This window comes from Molossus molossus, unplaced genomic scaffold (assembly GCF_014108415.1).
Source record: "Molossus molossus isolate mMolMol1 unplaced genomic scaffold, mMolMol1.p scaffold_m16_p_17, whole genome shotgun sequence".
Lineage (NCBI taxonomy): Eukaryota > Metazoa > Chordata > Mammalia > Chiroptera > Molossidae > Molossus > Molossus molossus.
The window spans coordinates 23,378,096-23,395,923 of NW_023425352.1; the positions used below are offsets into that span (position 1 = coordinate 23,378,096).

Here is a 17,828-nt window from a genome sequence, read left to right on the forward strand (position 1 = left end):
GCTCCCATAATTAAATCAGAGCTGAGGTTTGGTGGCTGGAGGTCCTTGGGGATGTGGCTGGAGGCCTTAGGGATGTTTGGAGGAAGATAGCTTCTTTCCATTGGGCCATCTCAGCTTAAATGAAGGGTCCAGGGCCTTGGTTCTGGCTTGGTGCTGCCTCCACAGGAAAGGGCTCTCTGACTTGCTGCATGTTGATGTTGCCCTAGTCCTCTCCTTTCAAGGTTGGAGAGGAACTCTGATGCCTGTGCCCTAAATTCCTCTAGCTAATCGGGCTTTGAGCTGACAGACAAGACTAGGAGACTCCCAGCCTCCTTCAGAAACATTTCTCAGCCTTTATTGCCCTCTCCTCCCCCGAGGGGTTGGCCAAGGGCTAAGCTGTTTGTTTTATGGAGGGAAGTGCAGTTCATTGGAAGTGGGTTGTTAACTACAGGAAAGAGGCAGTTCCTGGACATCTTCAGGACTCCCTAAGTAGGAGGAGGAGGATTTCCCAGGGCCCACACTTCTATCTGCTAAAAGGCCACTTCGCTGACCATCCCAGATGTGGGCGAGGAGTCTGAGCTTCTAACAGTTCACAGCCCTTTTTCAGAAGCTGAGCCCATACTGTTCTCGCAGGTCTCCAGGCCCTGGGGGCCAGCCCCTGCTTTTCTTTGAACTTTGCCTTACTGGCCTCCCTACCTCTGCTCAAACCAGCATCTTCGTCTCCCTGCCTTGGGCACATCCCTCTTGGGCAGCAACCACATCTTCTGGTTTTGGCTATGGATTCCTTCAGAGCTGCAGTCTCTCTCTAGGCATCAAGGGAAGTTTTTTCCAAGCTCTTAAATTAAAGTACCTTCTTCCCACCAGCTTGGGGAAGCTAACAAGGCTCCTCCACCCCACCCCACTCCACTGGGGAGGAATACACTGCCCTTGTAATGATTTCCAATGTTCAGACATTTTTCCAAAGAAAAAAGAAGATTCTCTGTTGAGACTCAGCTGTCTGGAAGCTTGGATGAGCAGGGGACAGGCTCTACTTGAAAGGCTGCTCAAGGCTCATCCCTTTCCATGGCTCCTGAACCCCAAAACACTAAGCTACAGGAGTGGTCTTCATTTTTTACTCTTTATTATCTCCATTATGTCACAATTTGCTGAGCAGTGGTGGGGGAGGGGAAGTGGGATCTAGATCTATGGTAATCATAAAACTATACTTCTCTTTTATCTTTTTAAGAATGTTAAGTATGCTTATTTTATAGTTGTTTTGAATTGTTATTTCTTTTGTTGTTCTTAATCCTTACCCAAGTATATTTTTCCATTGATTTTTTGATAGAGTGGAAGGGAAAAAGGGAGAGAGAGAGAGAGAAACATTGCTGTGAGAGAGACACATCAATTGGTTGGCTCCCACAAGACCGGGGACCGAACCTGCAACCCAGGTACTAGCCTCTGACTAGGAATTGAACCTGTAGCCCTTTGGTCCTTGGACCAATACTCTAACCACTGAGCAAAACTGGCCAGGACATTGCTTTGCACTGTTATGTGATTTCCAGTGCTTGGGGTGCTAATTGTCCTATTTATTGCTTCTGCAAACTCTCCCTCATATGAGGTGTGTGATTTTTTTATAGTGAGCTCATCTTTAGTGGTGGATTTTTTTCCTGTGGAAGTCTCAGGTGCCCTGGATTGGGGAATATCTCTACAGAGAAGGTTTGCCCTTGTTCCTACTGGGGTTTCTAAGTGAGTTACTATTCTGGACAATTTTTTTATGTAAGTTCTCAGCTGGAGGTTCCTGTCACATACTCATGGTATACATTTGGACTCTGAACCAGGGTCAGGCTTGGAGTCTTCATTTCTCATGCAGACTCACCCTCCACCTCTCACTTGATTCCCTGGACCATTGGGGTGAGTTTGTGTGCTTCCCTTTATTGAACAGTGTTGTCCTGCTCTGTTCCTGACTTTATGCAGAGTAATACTCCATTCTAGCTTCCTGCTTCTCTTGGACTCAGGTCATATATCGCATCTGGTGTGTTACAACCCAGCCTCCCCCCTTTAGGGTATGCCTCCACTGTCTCGCATACTGCTCTGGCTTTGAGTTTCCCTCTGTTTCTGGTGCCAGAGAGAGAGGTTGGTTGTGTATTAACAATTCTTGTTGTTACGTTTTACCCATCTGTGTTTTGGTGAGTTTCAGCTGCCTTGCTTCTGGAACTCAGTCTCATTCCTCCATTACCTCTCTGGGACTAAAATGAGGGTGGTGAGAACCATGTGCACGAAGCTGTCCCAGTGTGTGGCAGTGATGCCCACTAGAGGCCAGTGAAGCCTGCTCAGCGTAGCAGCTCCAGAGGCTGGTGTATTCCTTGGCTTCTAGAGCGAGCATGCAGAGCCTCCGCACAACCCCTGACTCCAACCAACTGTTTTGTTCCATTCAGGCTCCAGGGTAGGGAACCTGCTCTCACCTTCAGGGTGGACTTTCACCAGGCCAAGGAATTCTCTAAGTGCTCAGAAGCATCTCCAAAGGCCTTTGGGAATTCTGAAACTAGCACTCATCTTCTCCCAGATCAACATTAATGCCAGTGTCCCCTCATGTTCCTCTCTGGCTGCAGACCTGGCCAGGCATAGGAAGGGAGGGTTCGAGGTGAGGAGGTCATGGGAAAGAGGAGCTCTTTTCTACCAGTGATGACAGACTTGAAGGAATGAAGGCACTGATTTACAGCTGGAGCCAGAGTCCTCACTGAAGAGGCCCTGATCCAGAGGTCCCTGGGACGACTGAGGGGTTGATGGCAGTCCCCTGTGGGATCCTTTGGAAGAATAAGAAGTTAGAAGAAGGCACCAGCCACAGCCAGCCACCCTGAGGAAGCCTGGGGCCTGAGTGCCCTAAACCCACTCCCTCATCTAGCTGGTCCCTTTTTCCTTATCACTTAGGAGTGACTCGGCTCCGTTCCAGACCAGCAGCCTAGAGCAGTGGGCTGGAGAGAAGAGATGCCGCTGAGCTAGAGCAGCCCAGCGGCGGAAGGGAATGTGGGTGATAAATTTAAATAACCAGCTTGACTTGGCAGCTTGCTGAGTTGTGATGCAATGAAATTAAAATCTCGGCAGAACTTGCAAACACTACCCAGAAAAGTCGGTCTCCCTCCTTGGTTCTATGATAGGAAGTGGGGAGGGGAGGCTATCGGGCTGAGCCCCAGCCTCTGGCAGCCACCCTTGCTTGCAATGTGATTAGCTGTGTCCTGGCCCACTGAGCCTCACTCTCCCCTCCACACAATAGTCCAAGCTCCTCTCTCCTCTCAGTCCTGACCTTGTGGAACAGCTGTATCAAGTGGCTGGTGAAGTTTGAAATCAGCCTCCAGTGCCAGGAGGTGGCAGGAATATCAATAAGGTTAGCTCTTCAAGTTGGGCTAGGGCATTCTGGGCTGGTTTCCTCGGAATTCATCCCCAGAGGTTTGCAGCCTCAGATGCCTGTCCCCAGGGAAGATGAGCTGGGTGCCTAAGATGTGGGATGAAGAGGGCTCCTTGAACACCTGGGTACACCTAAGCCAGGCTGTAGGCACAGGATGCTCCCCTGCCCGCTCACTCTGAGCACACACCTGGCCAGAATCAGCTACCTGAAAGGGCCTCCCCTTTACTTCCTGACCAAAGCCTTTCGTATCGGCCAACAAGATTAGCTTTTTAAGATCTTTGAAGGGAATTTCTGCAAATACACCCGAGCCTCTCCCACATCCCAGCCACGCTTGGAGCCTGGTTCTCCCTGATGCCCACATCTTTCCAGAGAACTCTGGTGTCTGCTCTCCTTGCGTCACTGCTCACTGCTCCCCACAAAGTCCTGGCCCGAAGGCCAACATACTGGACCCACTGCTGAGGTGGCCCATGAAGTCCCTGGGCACTGCCCTGTTTCTCACCTTGACAGTACCTTCAGCAAATTCTGTTTGTGGCCATAATAAACACATCATGAATCATTCATCTTTAATAGATTATGCAAATTAGGAGGACATAAAATCAACAAAGATCAATAACTGCAGCCGTTTAATTGCCAGCAAAAACATTTTAAGAATGAGCAACCCTTTCTCGGGTAATGGCACCATTCATCCAAACACTGGATCTTGGCCTAAGTGTAGAAAAATCATTCCCTGCCCCCCATCCCCTTCTATCTCCCCTCCCCCACCTCTCCACACACTTTACTCTTTTTGGTAATTTCCAGTTTCTGAGCGAGTTTCCCCGTCATTACCACTGGTGAACAGCTCCGAATGTTAATGGTTCTGCTTTTGTTACTCCTCGCTTGATTGAAATGTCGCATACAGATTGAGATGTTAGTGCTAACTTGCCACCTGGGAATGTCAAGCTGGGTCTGAAATGAACTTTTCTCACACTTGGATCCAGATGGATCAGCCGGAGATGTTCCCAGGCTGAGCTGGGACCGTTCCAGGGCCATGGGGGGGAGGCGGGTGGGGGAGGCTCAAGGTGGAGGGACTTTTCTGCACCAGCCTGAGTTTTCCTGCAGCAGGAACCCTGCCCCCAGATTCCATCTCTCCAGCCTAGGAAGCACCTGCCTTCAGGACTGTGGCCCTGGGCCCAGGGAAGCACAGCTGGGATTGGAGAAAAGTCTCCTGGGGTCTCTTTCACCAGTTGCCTAGGGAAGTGACCACTGTAACTCTCAGCAGATCAGGAAGGAGAAAGGGGGCCTGGCCTGGGCCATCTCTCTGCCTTGGGTCAGAATACCCAGCAGCTCAGATAGCTTCCAAATTGAGCTACGAAGAGCTCATGCCAAGAGTCAGCTGATAATGTGTCCTGATCCAGCAAAGACTGTCACTCCCAAAAGCCTGACCGTACAGTTCTCTGACACTTCCAGAACTCAACCTCTGGTTGTCTAGCCAAAGAGCTCAACACTATCCAGGCTGGAAACAGTTGTACCAGGACACCCCTTAGGGAGAACTGGGAAACCTAATAACAAACCCCAGGTGGCAGCTGGGTGGCCATGTGCTGCCCATCCCAGGCCTGAGCCATACTCAGATCAGCTCCAAGTCAGAACCAGGGCCCTGCCTTACAGTGAGTGGGGCCAGGCCTGCTTCTGGTCTTTGCCACTGGCTGTGATGCTGGATGCTCGCCGCCTGGGCAGGTCCCCAGGCCGCCTCTGCTCGCCTTGCTCGGCAGGTAACGCCTCAGTGTCTCCCAATCCCCACCGAGACCCTTCTCAATCATTCTGTCTCCCAAGGAACAAACGGCACATTGCTTTTAGTGTCTCCAGAATAATTAGGTGAATTTTAATAACACCTCAATGTGTGTCTCTCCCACTTGGGCACTTTCCTGGCCTGGAAACCCTTCTGCAATGCCAGGCACCTTCCACAGCCAGTAGCACTGAGGCCTAGAGCTTCGTGGGCTGGGCCCTTCACTGCGCCACATCTCAGCCTTCTTTCACGCCAGCTGCCTCTGCTGCTCCTAGTTCATGGGAAGTACCTGGGTTATGTGCCCCTGCATTTGACTGTGGGACAGGCCCCACCCTGCCTGGCCTTGAAATCAAGCCTTGGTGTCTGTGACTTCTCTGGGAAGCCGGAGAAGGGCTAGGATAGTTGTGCTTTTCTGTAACCACCGTGCTGGATGTCATGTCCCAAAGCCCTAAGCCACAGCAACCCAGGCTGCTCAGAGGGAGAGGAAAGCAGGTTCCCAACAAGCTTGGGGACATAAGACCATGGAGGCTGAACCCTAGACACTGATGCTCCAGCTTCTTGCTAGTCTGGACTAGTTAACCTCTGCCTTCTCCTGCACAAGTCCTAGTAAGAGGCTTATAATTCTGGGCACGTTGGTGGAGGCAAGAAAAAAGGCAAAGAGGGGGGCAAGAGGATGGGCAGAAAGAGCCAGCAAGAGCCCCCTTTCCAGGTGGAAGCACACGGAGACCCTGACCACAATTTTTCATCCACACCTCTGCACACATCTGTTCAGGAAGCACCCTGGTTTCTGGAGACTCACTCTCTCTGCAGATATGGCATGGAGCCCACTTGTCACATTGGGCCCCAGACGGCAGGAGCTGAGGTGCTCCCACTGAAAGCCATGCCCCCACCCCCTTGGAAGCCCTCTTACCGGTCACAACGGGGTATGTCTGCGTGCCTGACACGTTGCTGCCCAGCTCGGGGTTGGTGGGTGCAGATAGACTCGACTTGACTTCATCAAGCCCAGGGGTCAGGGCTGGGAGGGAGTACTCGTTCCCCTGGGAGGAGAGAGAAAAGCGACAGCTCTCTATTGATGCACACATGTGGAGAAAGGGCTCAGTGTGCAGATGGGGAGGAGGACCGGGGAGCCCTCCCAGATGGGGTGGAAGGAGATGGCCAGGCAGAGGGAGGGAGAGTGGGGGGTGGGCTGGAGAATGACCAGAGTTTTGTGTGGGCAGATGCGGACCTGACTTTGTGAAGCTGAGGTGCAGCCTATACATTATCAGTTGTTATGCCAGCACCCTTTACATTGCTGTAGAAGCTCTTCCTAAGACGGCCCAAGGGTGGAGTATAGCACTGAGGATCCCCTGCTGAGAGGCAAGGGGGTGTTTTAAGGTCCCCCTGGGGTGGGAAGCTTTGGGGAGGAGGGGCAGACCATGACATGATGGCAGCAGCAGTAGCTGGGGGAAGGGCCTAGTGGGGCCTCCAGCCTGGCACTGCTGGGCCGGCTGATCGGGTGCTGGCGCCCCTTTTTTAAAAACAAACAAAGACAGCCCCATGGGCCCCTAGCTCTCTGCCGGTGCACTGGGGTATGAAATTGGGGAGGGGGAGAGTCCACATGGCTAACAGAAGGGTGGGAGGGGGCCAGTCATTGACTCTGAAAGGGTGTCCTGCCCGAAACACTCGGGTAATTGCCTTTTTATTGCAGCCACCGCCAAGCCAGACCCCAGAGCTGGGCAGGCCAGGAGCCCGCACAAAGCAGGAAAAGTTGCTCTGATTAATATTACGTTAAATTAAAACTGATTTTCTGCTCTTTCGGGTTCGTTTTTTTCCCCTTCCGCTTCCTGGCCCCCCCAGAGGACCCCCTCCCCTCCCCGGCTGGACGGGATTGCCTCGTCATTTCCAATTCCTTCTCGTATTGATCTTCCTGTAGAAATCAGTTTTGTAATTAGCTGCAAATTAGGCCTTCTACTGGGGGTGAAGCTGCCCCCTGATTTATCACCAGAGTAATTCGCTGTGATCGGAGAGAAATTAAAATGAACTCAATTAGGCTTCGGATTTGCTTTATGGGCCCTGCTCCGAGTTTCAGGGGGAAAAATGACTGTGCTGGTGTTTAATAGTCTAATGAAAGTAAATAAAGGTTATTCATTGTAATACAGCCGGGGACTCAGGGAGGGTGCACTGAGCCTCCTGCCTCGGCCAGCTCCTCCTTTGTTGGTTTATGGCTCAGGGCACCTTAAAAAGACTTTTGATTTTTGTTTTATGAAGACAAACAGCTTATGGGATAAAAGGACGGGCGGGGAGAAAGGCGAGTGGCTGCGAGTTGTTGGAGTCCTACAGCGGAATTGTGCTGTGTGGAGCCGGCGGGGCTGTGCTGGTGCACGTGTGCTTGTGTGCTGGGGCGCGCGTGTGTGTGTGCACTGTGTGTGTGCATGCTCTGTGTGTGTGTGCAAGTGCAGCAGAGTGTGTGGTACTGTAGTTGTGGGCCTGGTGTGGGTTGCAGGTGTGGGAGGAATGAGTGTGTGCTCCCGTGTTTGAGCATGTGCACTGTGGGCTACACCGAGGTGTGGGTGGAAGTGGGGCGGAAGGGTGCTGAGCTGGTGGGGGGAATACTGGGAGTACTGTGGGCTGTGGGAGGAGGGAGCCCATGGGTGGTGGTGGTGTGTAAACATGTGTACACGGGTACATGTGAGACGTTAGCAGATGTGTGTCTACATTGTGTACTGTGCGGGTATGCTGTGGGCTGCATCCCATCCTATATGCTCTGGGCTGTTCTGCATCTGCAGGAAGTATTGGCTCTGAGGGGTAGGCTGTCAACCTGCCTGGGGTCACACTGGACAGCTGGATTGGGGAGCAAGAGTCAGGCACAGCCGGGCAAGAAGAGTGCCATGGCTTGCGTAGACCTTCTGTAGGGTTCTGGGGCAATTCAGGCAAGGGACATGGCCAAAGAAAGTTCCTGAGTATTCCAGGCCAGGAGCAGAGAAAGACAGGGCCAGAAGGTATCTGTCAGACCATACATCCAAGCCCTTCATTCTATAGACCGGGAAACTGAGTCTCTGAAAGGGGTAAGACTTAATCAAAGTCATACTCACAGCCAGAACTCGTCATTTCTCACTACCATATACCGTAATGACTTGTCCTAACTCTACTTTAATGTCCTGTGTGAACCTGTTCACAAGGCCCACAGACGGTGCAACCGTAAGTAGCACATACAATGCTGGGTGTATGCATGGCTGATCCCTGTGCATGCTCTCCAGACACTTGTTCTGCCCAGTTCCTTTCCACTTCTGCACCCAGAAAGCACCTTCCTCACCTGTTCTGATTTGATGTGCTCTGATGCCTGGAAGACGTCAGGGTACGAAGGACGCTCAAAGACCCGATCCAAAGCTTCCAGCTGCTGCTGGGTGAAGGTGTCAGCTCGCAAGTGCTTCCGCAAACTGTCCACGCCACTCTGGGAATCTCCATTGGGGACTGAGCCCTCGGACACATCTAGGGGACACATGCACACTCCAGGCATCAGTACAGGCCAGTAGAGGCACAGAGTAGTGCAGTGGGTAAAGGGGGCCACCTGGCTTGGTCCCTAGGGCTTCGCACCCCTGTTGGGACCCCTCACTCCCAGCTTTGAGGCTGGAGGGACTGGCCCAGGGCTGGCCATGCCTCAGAGATCTGGCTGAAGAAGCCAGAGCCTCTGAAGGAGCTGGGAAGAGACAGGAAAGTTGTCCCAGTACGGGGGGCCAGAAGGACTAGACAGAGGTGGAGCCAGAGGGCCGTCTCCCCTGAACCTCTGTCCCCTGGCCTGGATCAGCCTGGTGGAGGAGCTAGGTGTCTAGCATGGGCATTACCCAGCCTGTGGAGAATTGAACTTGGCTCTGAGATGAATTTCAGTTCCACTGACTCCAAGGGTGGAAAATCATCAAATCTCCGAGGCTGAGTGTAACATGGAGACTGGGTGAAGTAATTAACTTCACCACTGAGGGAGGAGGTACTTGAAGCCAAGCTAAGGCACTTTACTTGCTTTGGGCCAGGACTGAGACCAGAGCAGGAGGACAGCAGGTGGCAGGTGAGCAGTAAAATGCTAAGTTGGACAGAGACTGAAGACAGAGTCTTTGTGGATGCTGTTGTGCCCAGGCCACCCAGTTCGGCTTCTGTCCCTGACCTGGACTCTGGTAAGGCCTCTATCAGAGGCCAGTTCCTTGGCCACTTTATTCCTCCTGTGAGTCTCCACAGGGAGCTGAGACTTGCTCCACAAAGGAAAGGCCACAGGGGTGCCACATTAGTGTTTGCTCCCTGCGGCCGCAGGCCAACTCCGTCCACATCCTGCCCTACGCAGGCTTTCTCAGCATTCTGCTCCCCCTGCTTCCTGTCCCTGCCCTCCCACATCAGGTGCACGGGAGTGTTCAGAGTATACAGTGGGCCAAGTGCCAACTCTGCTACCTCTCCCTGAGCCCCACCCTGCAATTCCCCTGCACCAAAGCTGAGTCCTCCCCAGCCACAGCTCGGCCAAAACCAGCTGGGAGCCTTGGGCCTTCGGCCAGCCCATGTTGGAAGCCCCAGGGTGATCCTCCGGGACTGTTATATATATCAGTTTATAGGTGATTATACGATATGATATAATCAATATTGCATTATATACAGTAACACCATACAGTATCATTCGGGAGAACATAGAAAATATTACATATTGATTAACCTCAACCTGCAGCCACCCTATGCTCTCTCGCTGTCCTCTCAGACAGAGCATGGGGGTCTGTTTCCTTAATGGAACCTCCTGTCTTCCCTCCACTTTATTCTGGAGGGGGTGGAAAAACAAAGAAAGTGCGGGGGCCGGCAGAGAAAGAGAGAAAGAGCGAGAGAAACAAAAACCAGGATTGAGTCTGAGGGGGACAGACAGACACAGGGACAACCTCAATGGCATTTCTATGTGCCCTCTGTTCCTATGGACACAAAACTTGGTGGTTGTGTTTTTTTCTGTGTCAGCCTCCGCAATGACTGTCTGTCGGAGAGGGTGCACGCCTTTCTCTCTATGAGTTAGGGTGTAGCGTATTTATATCTCCCTTTTGTGTGAGTATTCTCTGGGTAGAGGCATTTCTACACGTATAAACATCCACATAAATAAGTGTCTGGGTGTGTCAGTGACAGGGTGAAGACTTTTCTGAAAAGGTGTGTGTGACGTGTGTGATTGCATGGGGAGCGTGAGGCCCGCTTCTCTTTCAAGGATGTGCCATCATCCTAATTCCACCCTTGTGGCTATCTGCATGTTTCACTGGGTCTAATTCTCCCTTGCAGGGGTCCCGCTACCTTTTCGGGAGGCCTGGTTGTCAGGGCTGAGGAGGCAGTGAGAATGTCTTCTTCATGTGTGGTTGTTGTAGTGTCACCAGTGCGTCCTGGGGGTAAAGTGTGCATGTGCCTGTGAGAAGGTGCTCACACACTGTGTGCATGAATGTGTGCATGTGTGTGGCGAGACTCATACATGTCTCTGTGTAGATTTGTAAATATGCCTGTGTGTGGCTTGACTAAGCTCGTGTGTGTGTGTGTGTGTGTGTGTGTGTGTGTGTGTGTGTAGGGGCTGAACTGAAGCTTTGTCCTCAGGTCACTGGCTGGAGGAGTCTCTTTTCCTTCATTTATTCGGGGGCCCTTCAGATCTTGACAAATCTGTCACTCTAAATTTGCGAGAGATTATGGCGCTCTCTCCCCAGCCCGCAGAGAGGTGATATATGATATCTGCTGCCCCTATTGATTGCCTGATCTGGTGGCAGAGGCCGGCGAAATGAACTTGAAATGAACATCATGCCTCAACTCATTGTGCGTATAATACACTACTTAATCCCACATTTTTCAGCCGCTATGGAATTCAATTGATCAATCATGTTCCACTGATAGTACTGTTTTAGGGGTTATTGCTGCTCCCTCCACTCACTGACCTTTTTATTTATTTATTTTTTTGTATACTTGGACCCTGGTGATAAGACAGGTTACAGAGGCAGCAATGGAGAGAAATGGGGAGGGAGAAGGAAAGGCAAAAGAAAGCTTGCTACTGGCAGAGGTGGCAGTGGGAGGCGGGGACAGGGGAGAAGAGGGAAGGCAGGGGTGGGGGAGAGAAGGAGAAAGAAGGTGTTGGAGGAGCTGCAAAGCAAACTGGTGTGATGAAAGCATGTAGAGAACCCCCAAGAGAGGCCGCTGGAGGCTCGAGGAGACTCCCCACGGGAGAAGGAAGGTGATGGGGGGAAGGCAGCGGTGATAACAAACACGAAGGAGCACAAGGGAAGTTCTGGGGAATCGGAGGAGAGCCACAGGGGTAGGGAGAGGGCAGTGGCATGACTGCTGGGCAGGGGGGCAGCCTCCAAAACTAGCCGAAGGGCCCATAGGCTCTCCCTCCGGAGAACGGTCAGGCACCTTTCCTTTAGCCAGAGAAGGAAGAGAGGAAGGAGGGTAAGGAGAAAGGGTGGAGGGGAGTGAGGAAAGAGGTTGGGAGGTGCCTGAGGAAGGGCAGAAAGAGAGGACGAAAGGGATGCTTCCCACGCTAGGAGCCTCGGGCAGCGCTGGCTGGGGTGAAGGCACTTGCCACAGCACCGGCTGTGCTTCCCCATAAGCCTGGGTATCCCGCTAACGAGGGCAGCCCAGGGCCTCAAAGAGGGTAGCAGAAGGAGGAGGAACAGGAGAAGAGAGTAGAGGAGGAGCAGAAAAGACAAAAGAACATGGAAGAAAACAACAGAACGGGAAGAGAAAATGAAGCGGCTATCAGTGCCAACCACTTGGAGGGACCTCCTCAGGAGAATGGAGAGAATGAGCTCAGAGTGGGATTCCCCAAGGCCAGGCTCAGAGGTGACAGCACGAGAGAGGGTGGAACTTGGCTGTGACACGGCTGCTAGGCCCAGGTACTGAATTGGTTTTTGGCAGAGCTGGGCTAAAATAGAGGAGGAGGCAGAAGTGGGCCTTGATCTATGCTCCAGAGTGGGCAGGGAAGGAAAGGGTGTGAGTAATTAGATAGCATCCTTCCTCTTGTGGGCACCTGTGGCCAGGGACCATGACCAGGGCATCTCTGGAGCTCTAGTGCCGGGCACAGAGTTGGGCATACGGTTGGTACTCAATGAATGACTGAATAAATGAATGAAGCTCTCCTGGGGAGCATTTAAGCCAGACCCCTGGCAGTAGGTCTCTAAACTGGCTTGGCACCCTAGGACACTCAGTCACTTGTAAGGCAAGTCCCTCACATCCCTAGTTATCAGAGACCCTGAGCAGACTGATACCCCTTTTCACTCAGCCACACAACTTGTTAGCTTCTGGCACCATCGACTCTGGTCCACGAAGCCCTTGCTGCTCTCATCAACACCATCCTGCCCACCTACAGTGCCTCTACCCAAGGGACAGAGAACCCTGTATTCCCAATTAAAAACAGAACTTAACCTTGGAGCTGCAGAACTGCCGTTCAAAACAGGTAAGAGAGGACTTCCCATACCAAGGCCCTGGTCACACAGAGCAGGGTGGGGAAAAAATGAGTCTATTTGCCCGTGGTGGGAGCTGGTTCCAGGGAAAGCCTTTCCTAAATGATGAGAGGAGGCCTGCAGCCTTCACCCTAATGGGATAAGAAGCCCACCCCTCATCCAGACTCTAAGAAGAGGCCTGGAGTACAGTGGCCATATGTCCTGAGCTTTATGGAATAGTTCTGATTTCCAATAGCTTTTCCCAGTCTCAGGCCAAGTGTTTAGACAGGCTGGAAAAGGTGGTTGCTGTAGGGTTAGTAAGACCCCACAGAGCGAGAAAGGCACCGTGTGCTTGTCAGTCCCCAAACGTGGCTGATTCAGCCTTGTTCTGCTGTCCCCTGCCCAGCCACCATCCATTAGCAGTTCGTAGCACCAAGAGCTTATTTCATGCTATTGTTGAACTTGACACAGCTCATTTAATCCCCCCAACAACCCTGGAAGGTAAATACTATGATACCTATTTTAAAGATAAGGAAAATGAGGCAGAGAGACTGAAGTAGCTTATCCAAGGCCATGCAGCTGGTAAATGGCAGTCAGGATTTGAATTCAGGTCCATCTGATTCCAGAGCCTGCCCTCTATATCACTTCACTCTGCTGCCTGGGTGCCAGACCCAGGCCCAGCTGAGGGCCACTCGGCCCCATCCGGGACATGGTTTCATTCCCAGCATCCCTACTTCTCTGCCTTGCATCCTGCCTACACGGAGGCTGCAGCCTGTGGCCCCTGAGCTGGCTGAGCACAGACTGTGCCCAGAGTGATTAGGGGACACCTGGTTCAAAGCCCTCATTTTACAGCAATGAAAACTAGTGGGGTGGTCAGTGAGGTGGGGGAGAGGAGCTGATAAACCCAAGCTCACGCAAGCAAAGTAGACTCTCAGGACTGCAGCCCATTCTGGGACCTTTGTTCACTGCAGCCTGAGCACTCTCCAGGAGAGTGGGCCACCACAGTCCTTTCTGGAACAAGGCAGATATAAATAAATTAATTAAACAAACTGCTGAGTTAAAACTTTGACGTATAGTATTCTTTCAAGGGGAACAAAAGTTCACGCTGTCTTCTCAAACCACTTCATATTTGCTTAGCAGTTAACAAAAAAGTTTCAAAGACCTTAGGTTATTTGGGTTTCCCAACCACTCTCCAAGGTAGGTGAGGATTATAATCCCCTTTTTACTGGATAGGAAGTTGAGGCTCAGAGAAAAGGAGATGAGATTAAATGAGAGTAAGTGACTTGCTCAAGGGCATATCTGCCAGGGAGCCTGGTACAGGGAAGGTGCTCCAGACGTGGCTGAACCAGTGAGCATCATCATCAGCTCCAATCTCCACGCAAACAAAGTGAACTGCAAAACCAAAGATCATCCTGACTGAAAGGAGAGCCACCCCCTCACTCTTCTCATTTAAGTTTTTCCATATCATCCAAGCTTTGTACAGTAAGCCTGCACTACTTCTAAAATCACTAATACTATTCTGTTACTCCTCAATAAACAGATCTCATCTCCTCATTCACTTAGCCTTGTCACACCCCATCTATTCTTGGGCTTCCTGGGAGCAGAGCTCTCTACCTCCCACCTCTCTGACCCCAGACCAGAAACCTCTCTCTGGCTAATCATAAATAAGGTTGTCCAGTGCGGTCTCAGCAGCTTGGAGAGGGGGCAGTCCCTGAATACCATGTCTAAGGGATGAGGGCTAGGGACAAGGAATAAAACAGAAGTGCTCTGTCTTCCTCATATGTGGACATTACACCCAAATTTCCCAAGGGACAAGAGAAAGTCTCGTGCGCTGAGCAAAAGGTAGGCGGGGCGATGGTAACAGACAGAATGCAATAATGTCATTTCCTTGGTCAGAAAGTGCCAAGGTTATCAAAGTCTACAGATTAAGATGGGATGAAAGGGGGCTGCCAATGGGGGAAGTAAGAGTTAAGCATTTGAGGGAACTGTTTTAGAGTTTAGTAAAGAAGTATACTAATTTCAGTTTTCCAAGAACAAACACAAATATCTACCTGTCAATGGGGAAACTGACAACATTAGGGCTTCCGCATCCACTCATGAAATACATTTAACTTTACAAGGTAATTATTATTATTCTCATTTTTGGATGGGGGGCAAAATTATTTGCTCAACACTATCAAATTTGCCTTCTTTGTCAAAGAGTATCATTACCATCATTTATTGAGCACTAACTATGTACTAGGCAGGCTCAAGGTGCTTTCCACACGGTCTCTCCAATCCTCACAGAACACTTGCAAAAGAGATACTGTCAGTTCAACTTCACACAAGAGGAAACAAGCTCAGGGAGAGTTAAAAGCATGTGCAAGCCCACACTGCTGACAGGAAACAGTCTTGGGGAAAGTAAGTCTTACTTCACCTGCAGTCAGAAAATGACCTGAAAAAGTGATACAGGAAGAAAAGAGAAAAGTACGAGGAAGTGGGAACAGTGGGTGATGAGCTTCAGGCTTGGGGGCTGGGGGTAGCAGGAGGGGTCAAGGCCAGCTGTGGTTGGGGGTGGGGCTCTGGGCAGACATTTGCTCCATACCATTCTGACCTATGGCCTCTGCCCCCCCCCTCTCTACACCTTAGCTCCTCTAACATCCTTTCTCCCTCTGAGGGGTTCACCCCCAGGCCACCCCCAGTCTCCCCAGCTGCCAGTTGTTGCAGTTTCAAACTCAATTGTTCTCCTGGTACTGAGGCAAATGGAGTCATTAATTACCTTCTATCGGCTGGGCTGAGTTCAGAATGCGATCAATATTCCCGCTTGTCATTCAGGGCAGTCCGCCTGTGCAGCCCCAGCCCCACCCCCACAGCAGCAGGACGGGAAGGTCTGGGCTGCCACCCTGGCCCTCCCATCTGATTGAGAAGAGGGGGTGTGGGTTTGGGACCAGGAATGGGGCTGCTTTCCAGATTGGGAGAAGAGCAAGGATGAATGGAATGGGGTAGGGAGGAGGCACAGGGGAGAGGGAAGGAGAAACAAAAAGAGTGTGAGAGAATGAGAAGAGAAGGGCAGAGGACAGGAAAAGGGGGATGGGGAGAAGGGAGGGAGAGAGGACAGGGAAAGCATGGCAGAAAGGAGAAACGGACAGGAAATGGAGGAGAGGACAAAAGCGATGCTGCAATGTGCTAGGAAGGGGCTGGGCTGCAGGATGTGCTGTGAAGACCCGGCCTGTCCAAGGAGCTGGGGTGACATATCCCACTGCCTCCCGTTCTTAAACCGGGCAATCTGTGAGACTGCCCTTGCCAGGAAACCCAAGCCAAGCTGAAGAGGAGGGCACAAATCAGCCCTTGGAAATCTGGCCCAAAGACAAGGTTCTGGTAAGTCTTCCAGCCCTGGAAACCTTTGACCAAGCCCAGCTTCCAGGCGCTCAGTGAGTTCATGGTAGTGTGAAAAGTTGGGGTGTGGGTGCCTGGCCTGCCTGATCTCTCTTCCTGTGCACACCTCTGGGGACACTAACTGCTTTAGTGACCCTAACTTAACACTGGACTGGTAGTGACATCTCTTGAGTTGAACTCCTAATTTTGTCGCTCATGTGCTATATGACCTTGGCCAAGTCCCGTGAGCTCTTCTGGATTGAGTTTCCTCAGATGTACACCAGAGGGTTGCTAGCTCCCCCTCAGCAGTATGACTTTCTCCTTTCTCTGTGTTCCAGTAGCCATCTATCCAAACTGCTATTGTAGAAATAACAATAACAAGTAAAATCGATCCAGTTCCCATTATAGTGCCAGACACTCTGCTTAACGTACATACTGATTTAATCCTTACAATAACAGCAGCTAACATTAACTGCTTATTATATATTAGGCACCTACCTCAGAATTTTGCATATATTAACTCATTTAATTTTCACCAGAACTCAAGCAGGGAGCTTCTATTATTATTCCCATTTGAAGACAGGGACACATCTTTTTTATCTTTATAAACCTAGCACTGGGCCTGACACATAATAAGTGATAAAAAGTGTTGACTGATTTGTCAAATAGAATTCCAAAAGCAAAGGTTGATAGATTCTTAACTTGCCTTGTTCAACATTTATCTTTTAGAAGAAAAAAGAAGCAATACAGGGAATTGCTACTCTGGATTCAGTATCACCATATTTTACAGCTGGAAAGTATCAAGATCGTTTAATTCCATCCTCTCTTAGCGATTGAAAAAAAGAGACTCAGAAAGGTTAAGTAGTTTTCCCATGTCACACAGCTACTCATCATTAGGCTGGGAAGTGAGGTCCTCAGTCCAGAACCCTTTCCACTATTCCAGGCTGCTTAATGTTGACCAAGAAAGAAAAACTGATAAAAGGGAAGTGATAGGGATTTGGGGAGAAAACAACCATGTCTAGAGTTGACAGTACCAAAGGAAGGAGGTGTTGGACAAAATCCAGTTGAGGAAAGCGAATTGCTATGTGTTTGAGGGAAAGAGTGGTCGTGTGACCCCATGGCAAGAGATTCTAGAAGGGAACACAATAACTCCATAAGGAGTGGATGTTCTAGAAATGAAATTCTGCTTCTGCAAGCTCAGAGAATCAACCTGACAAAGTAGAGGGAGTGAGAGTGGGGGAGGGGTGGAAAGAGAAGGACATTTAAGGAAAAATCATTGTTGTTGCACACGAATAAGCTTTAAAATATGATGAGCCTAGATTTTTAAAGGACATGTACACCGAATAGTGGAAGATTATGCGGCCATTAAAAAATCATGTTTTCAAAGAATATTTAATGATATGTGAAAATGGTTCTATATTATGTTAAGTGAAAATAGCAAGACAAGCTGTATATACAATATCATTCCAATTTTGATAAAAAATTGTATATATAAAATTATACATGCACAGAAAAAAAAAAAGACTATAACAGAATAGCAAATTCCAACAGTGGTTATCTCTTGATGATGAGATTATGGGTGATTTAAAAAAAATTTTACCGTATCTTCCAAATATTTTACAGTGAGCATGTATGGCACTTATTATCAGACAAACTTATTTTTTTCCTCTTGTAAAAGACATACAACAGATGGAAGGAGGGGACCATAACCAAGGATGGATATGAGACTAGCATAAGCCTGTCAGAAAGACAAAAGCTCAGAACAAGCTGAGACAACAAAAAAGGGTCATGGTAGCTCTGTTTGGACAAAGAACAAAAAGGAAGGCAGGTTTAGGTTCAGTGTTGGGGAGGAGGAGGTAATACTGAGAGAAAAGAGAGAAGGCAGAACTTCTTCACCAAAGAAAAGACTCTTCCAAATGGGACCAGCAGGAGTTGCCCAGGTCAGGAGGAG

At 50.2% G+C, this 17,828-nt stretch overlaps 1 protein-coding gene across 7 annotated transcripts in view; it reads right to left on the minus strand.

Annotated features, from left to right (window-relative positions):
• Positions 1 to 17,828, minus strand: part of PAX2 (paired box 2) — an 89,059-nt gene that overhangs the window by 13,849 nt on the left and 57,382 nt on the right. For all 7 annotated transcript variants that reach the window (XR_004959987.1, XM_036265060.1, XM_036265062.1 and 4 more), the window contains 2 exons: positions 8,416 to 8,591; positions 6,034 to 6,160 (listed from right to left, as the gene is read on the minus strand). Coding sequence is in view for 6 of the 7 variants with exons in the window: in XM_036265060.1 (XP_036120953.1) it covers positions 6,034 to 6,160; positions 8,416 to 8,591 (303 nt within the window). In the remaining variant the exon portion in view is untranslated. The remainder of the gene's footprint in view (positions 1 to 6,033; positions 6,161 to 8,415; positions 8,592 to 17,828) is intronic.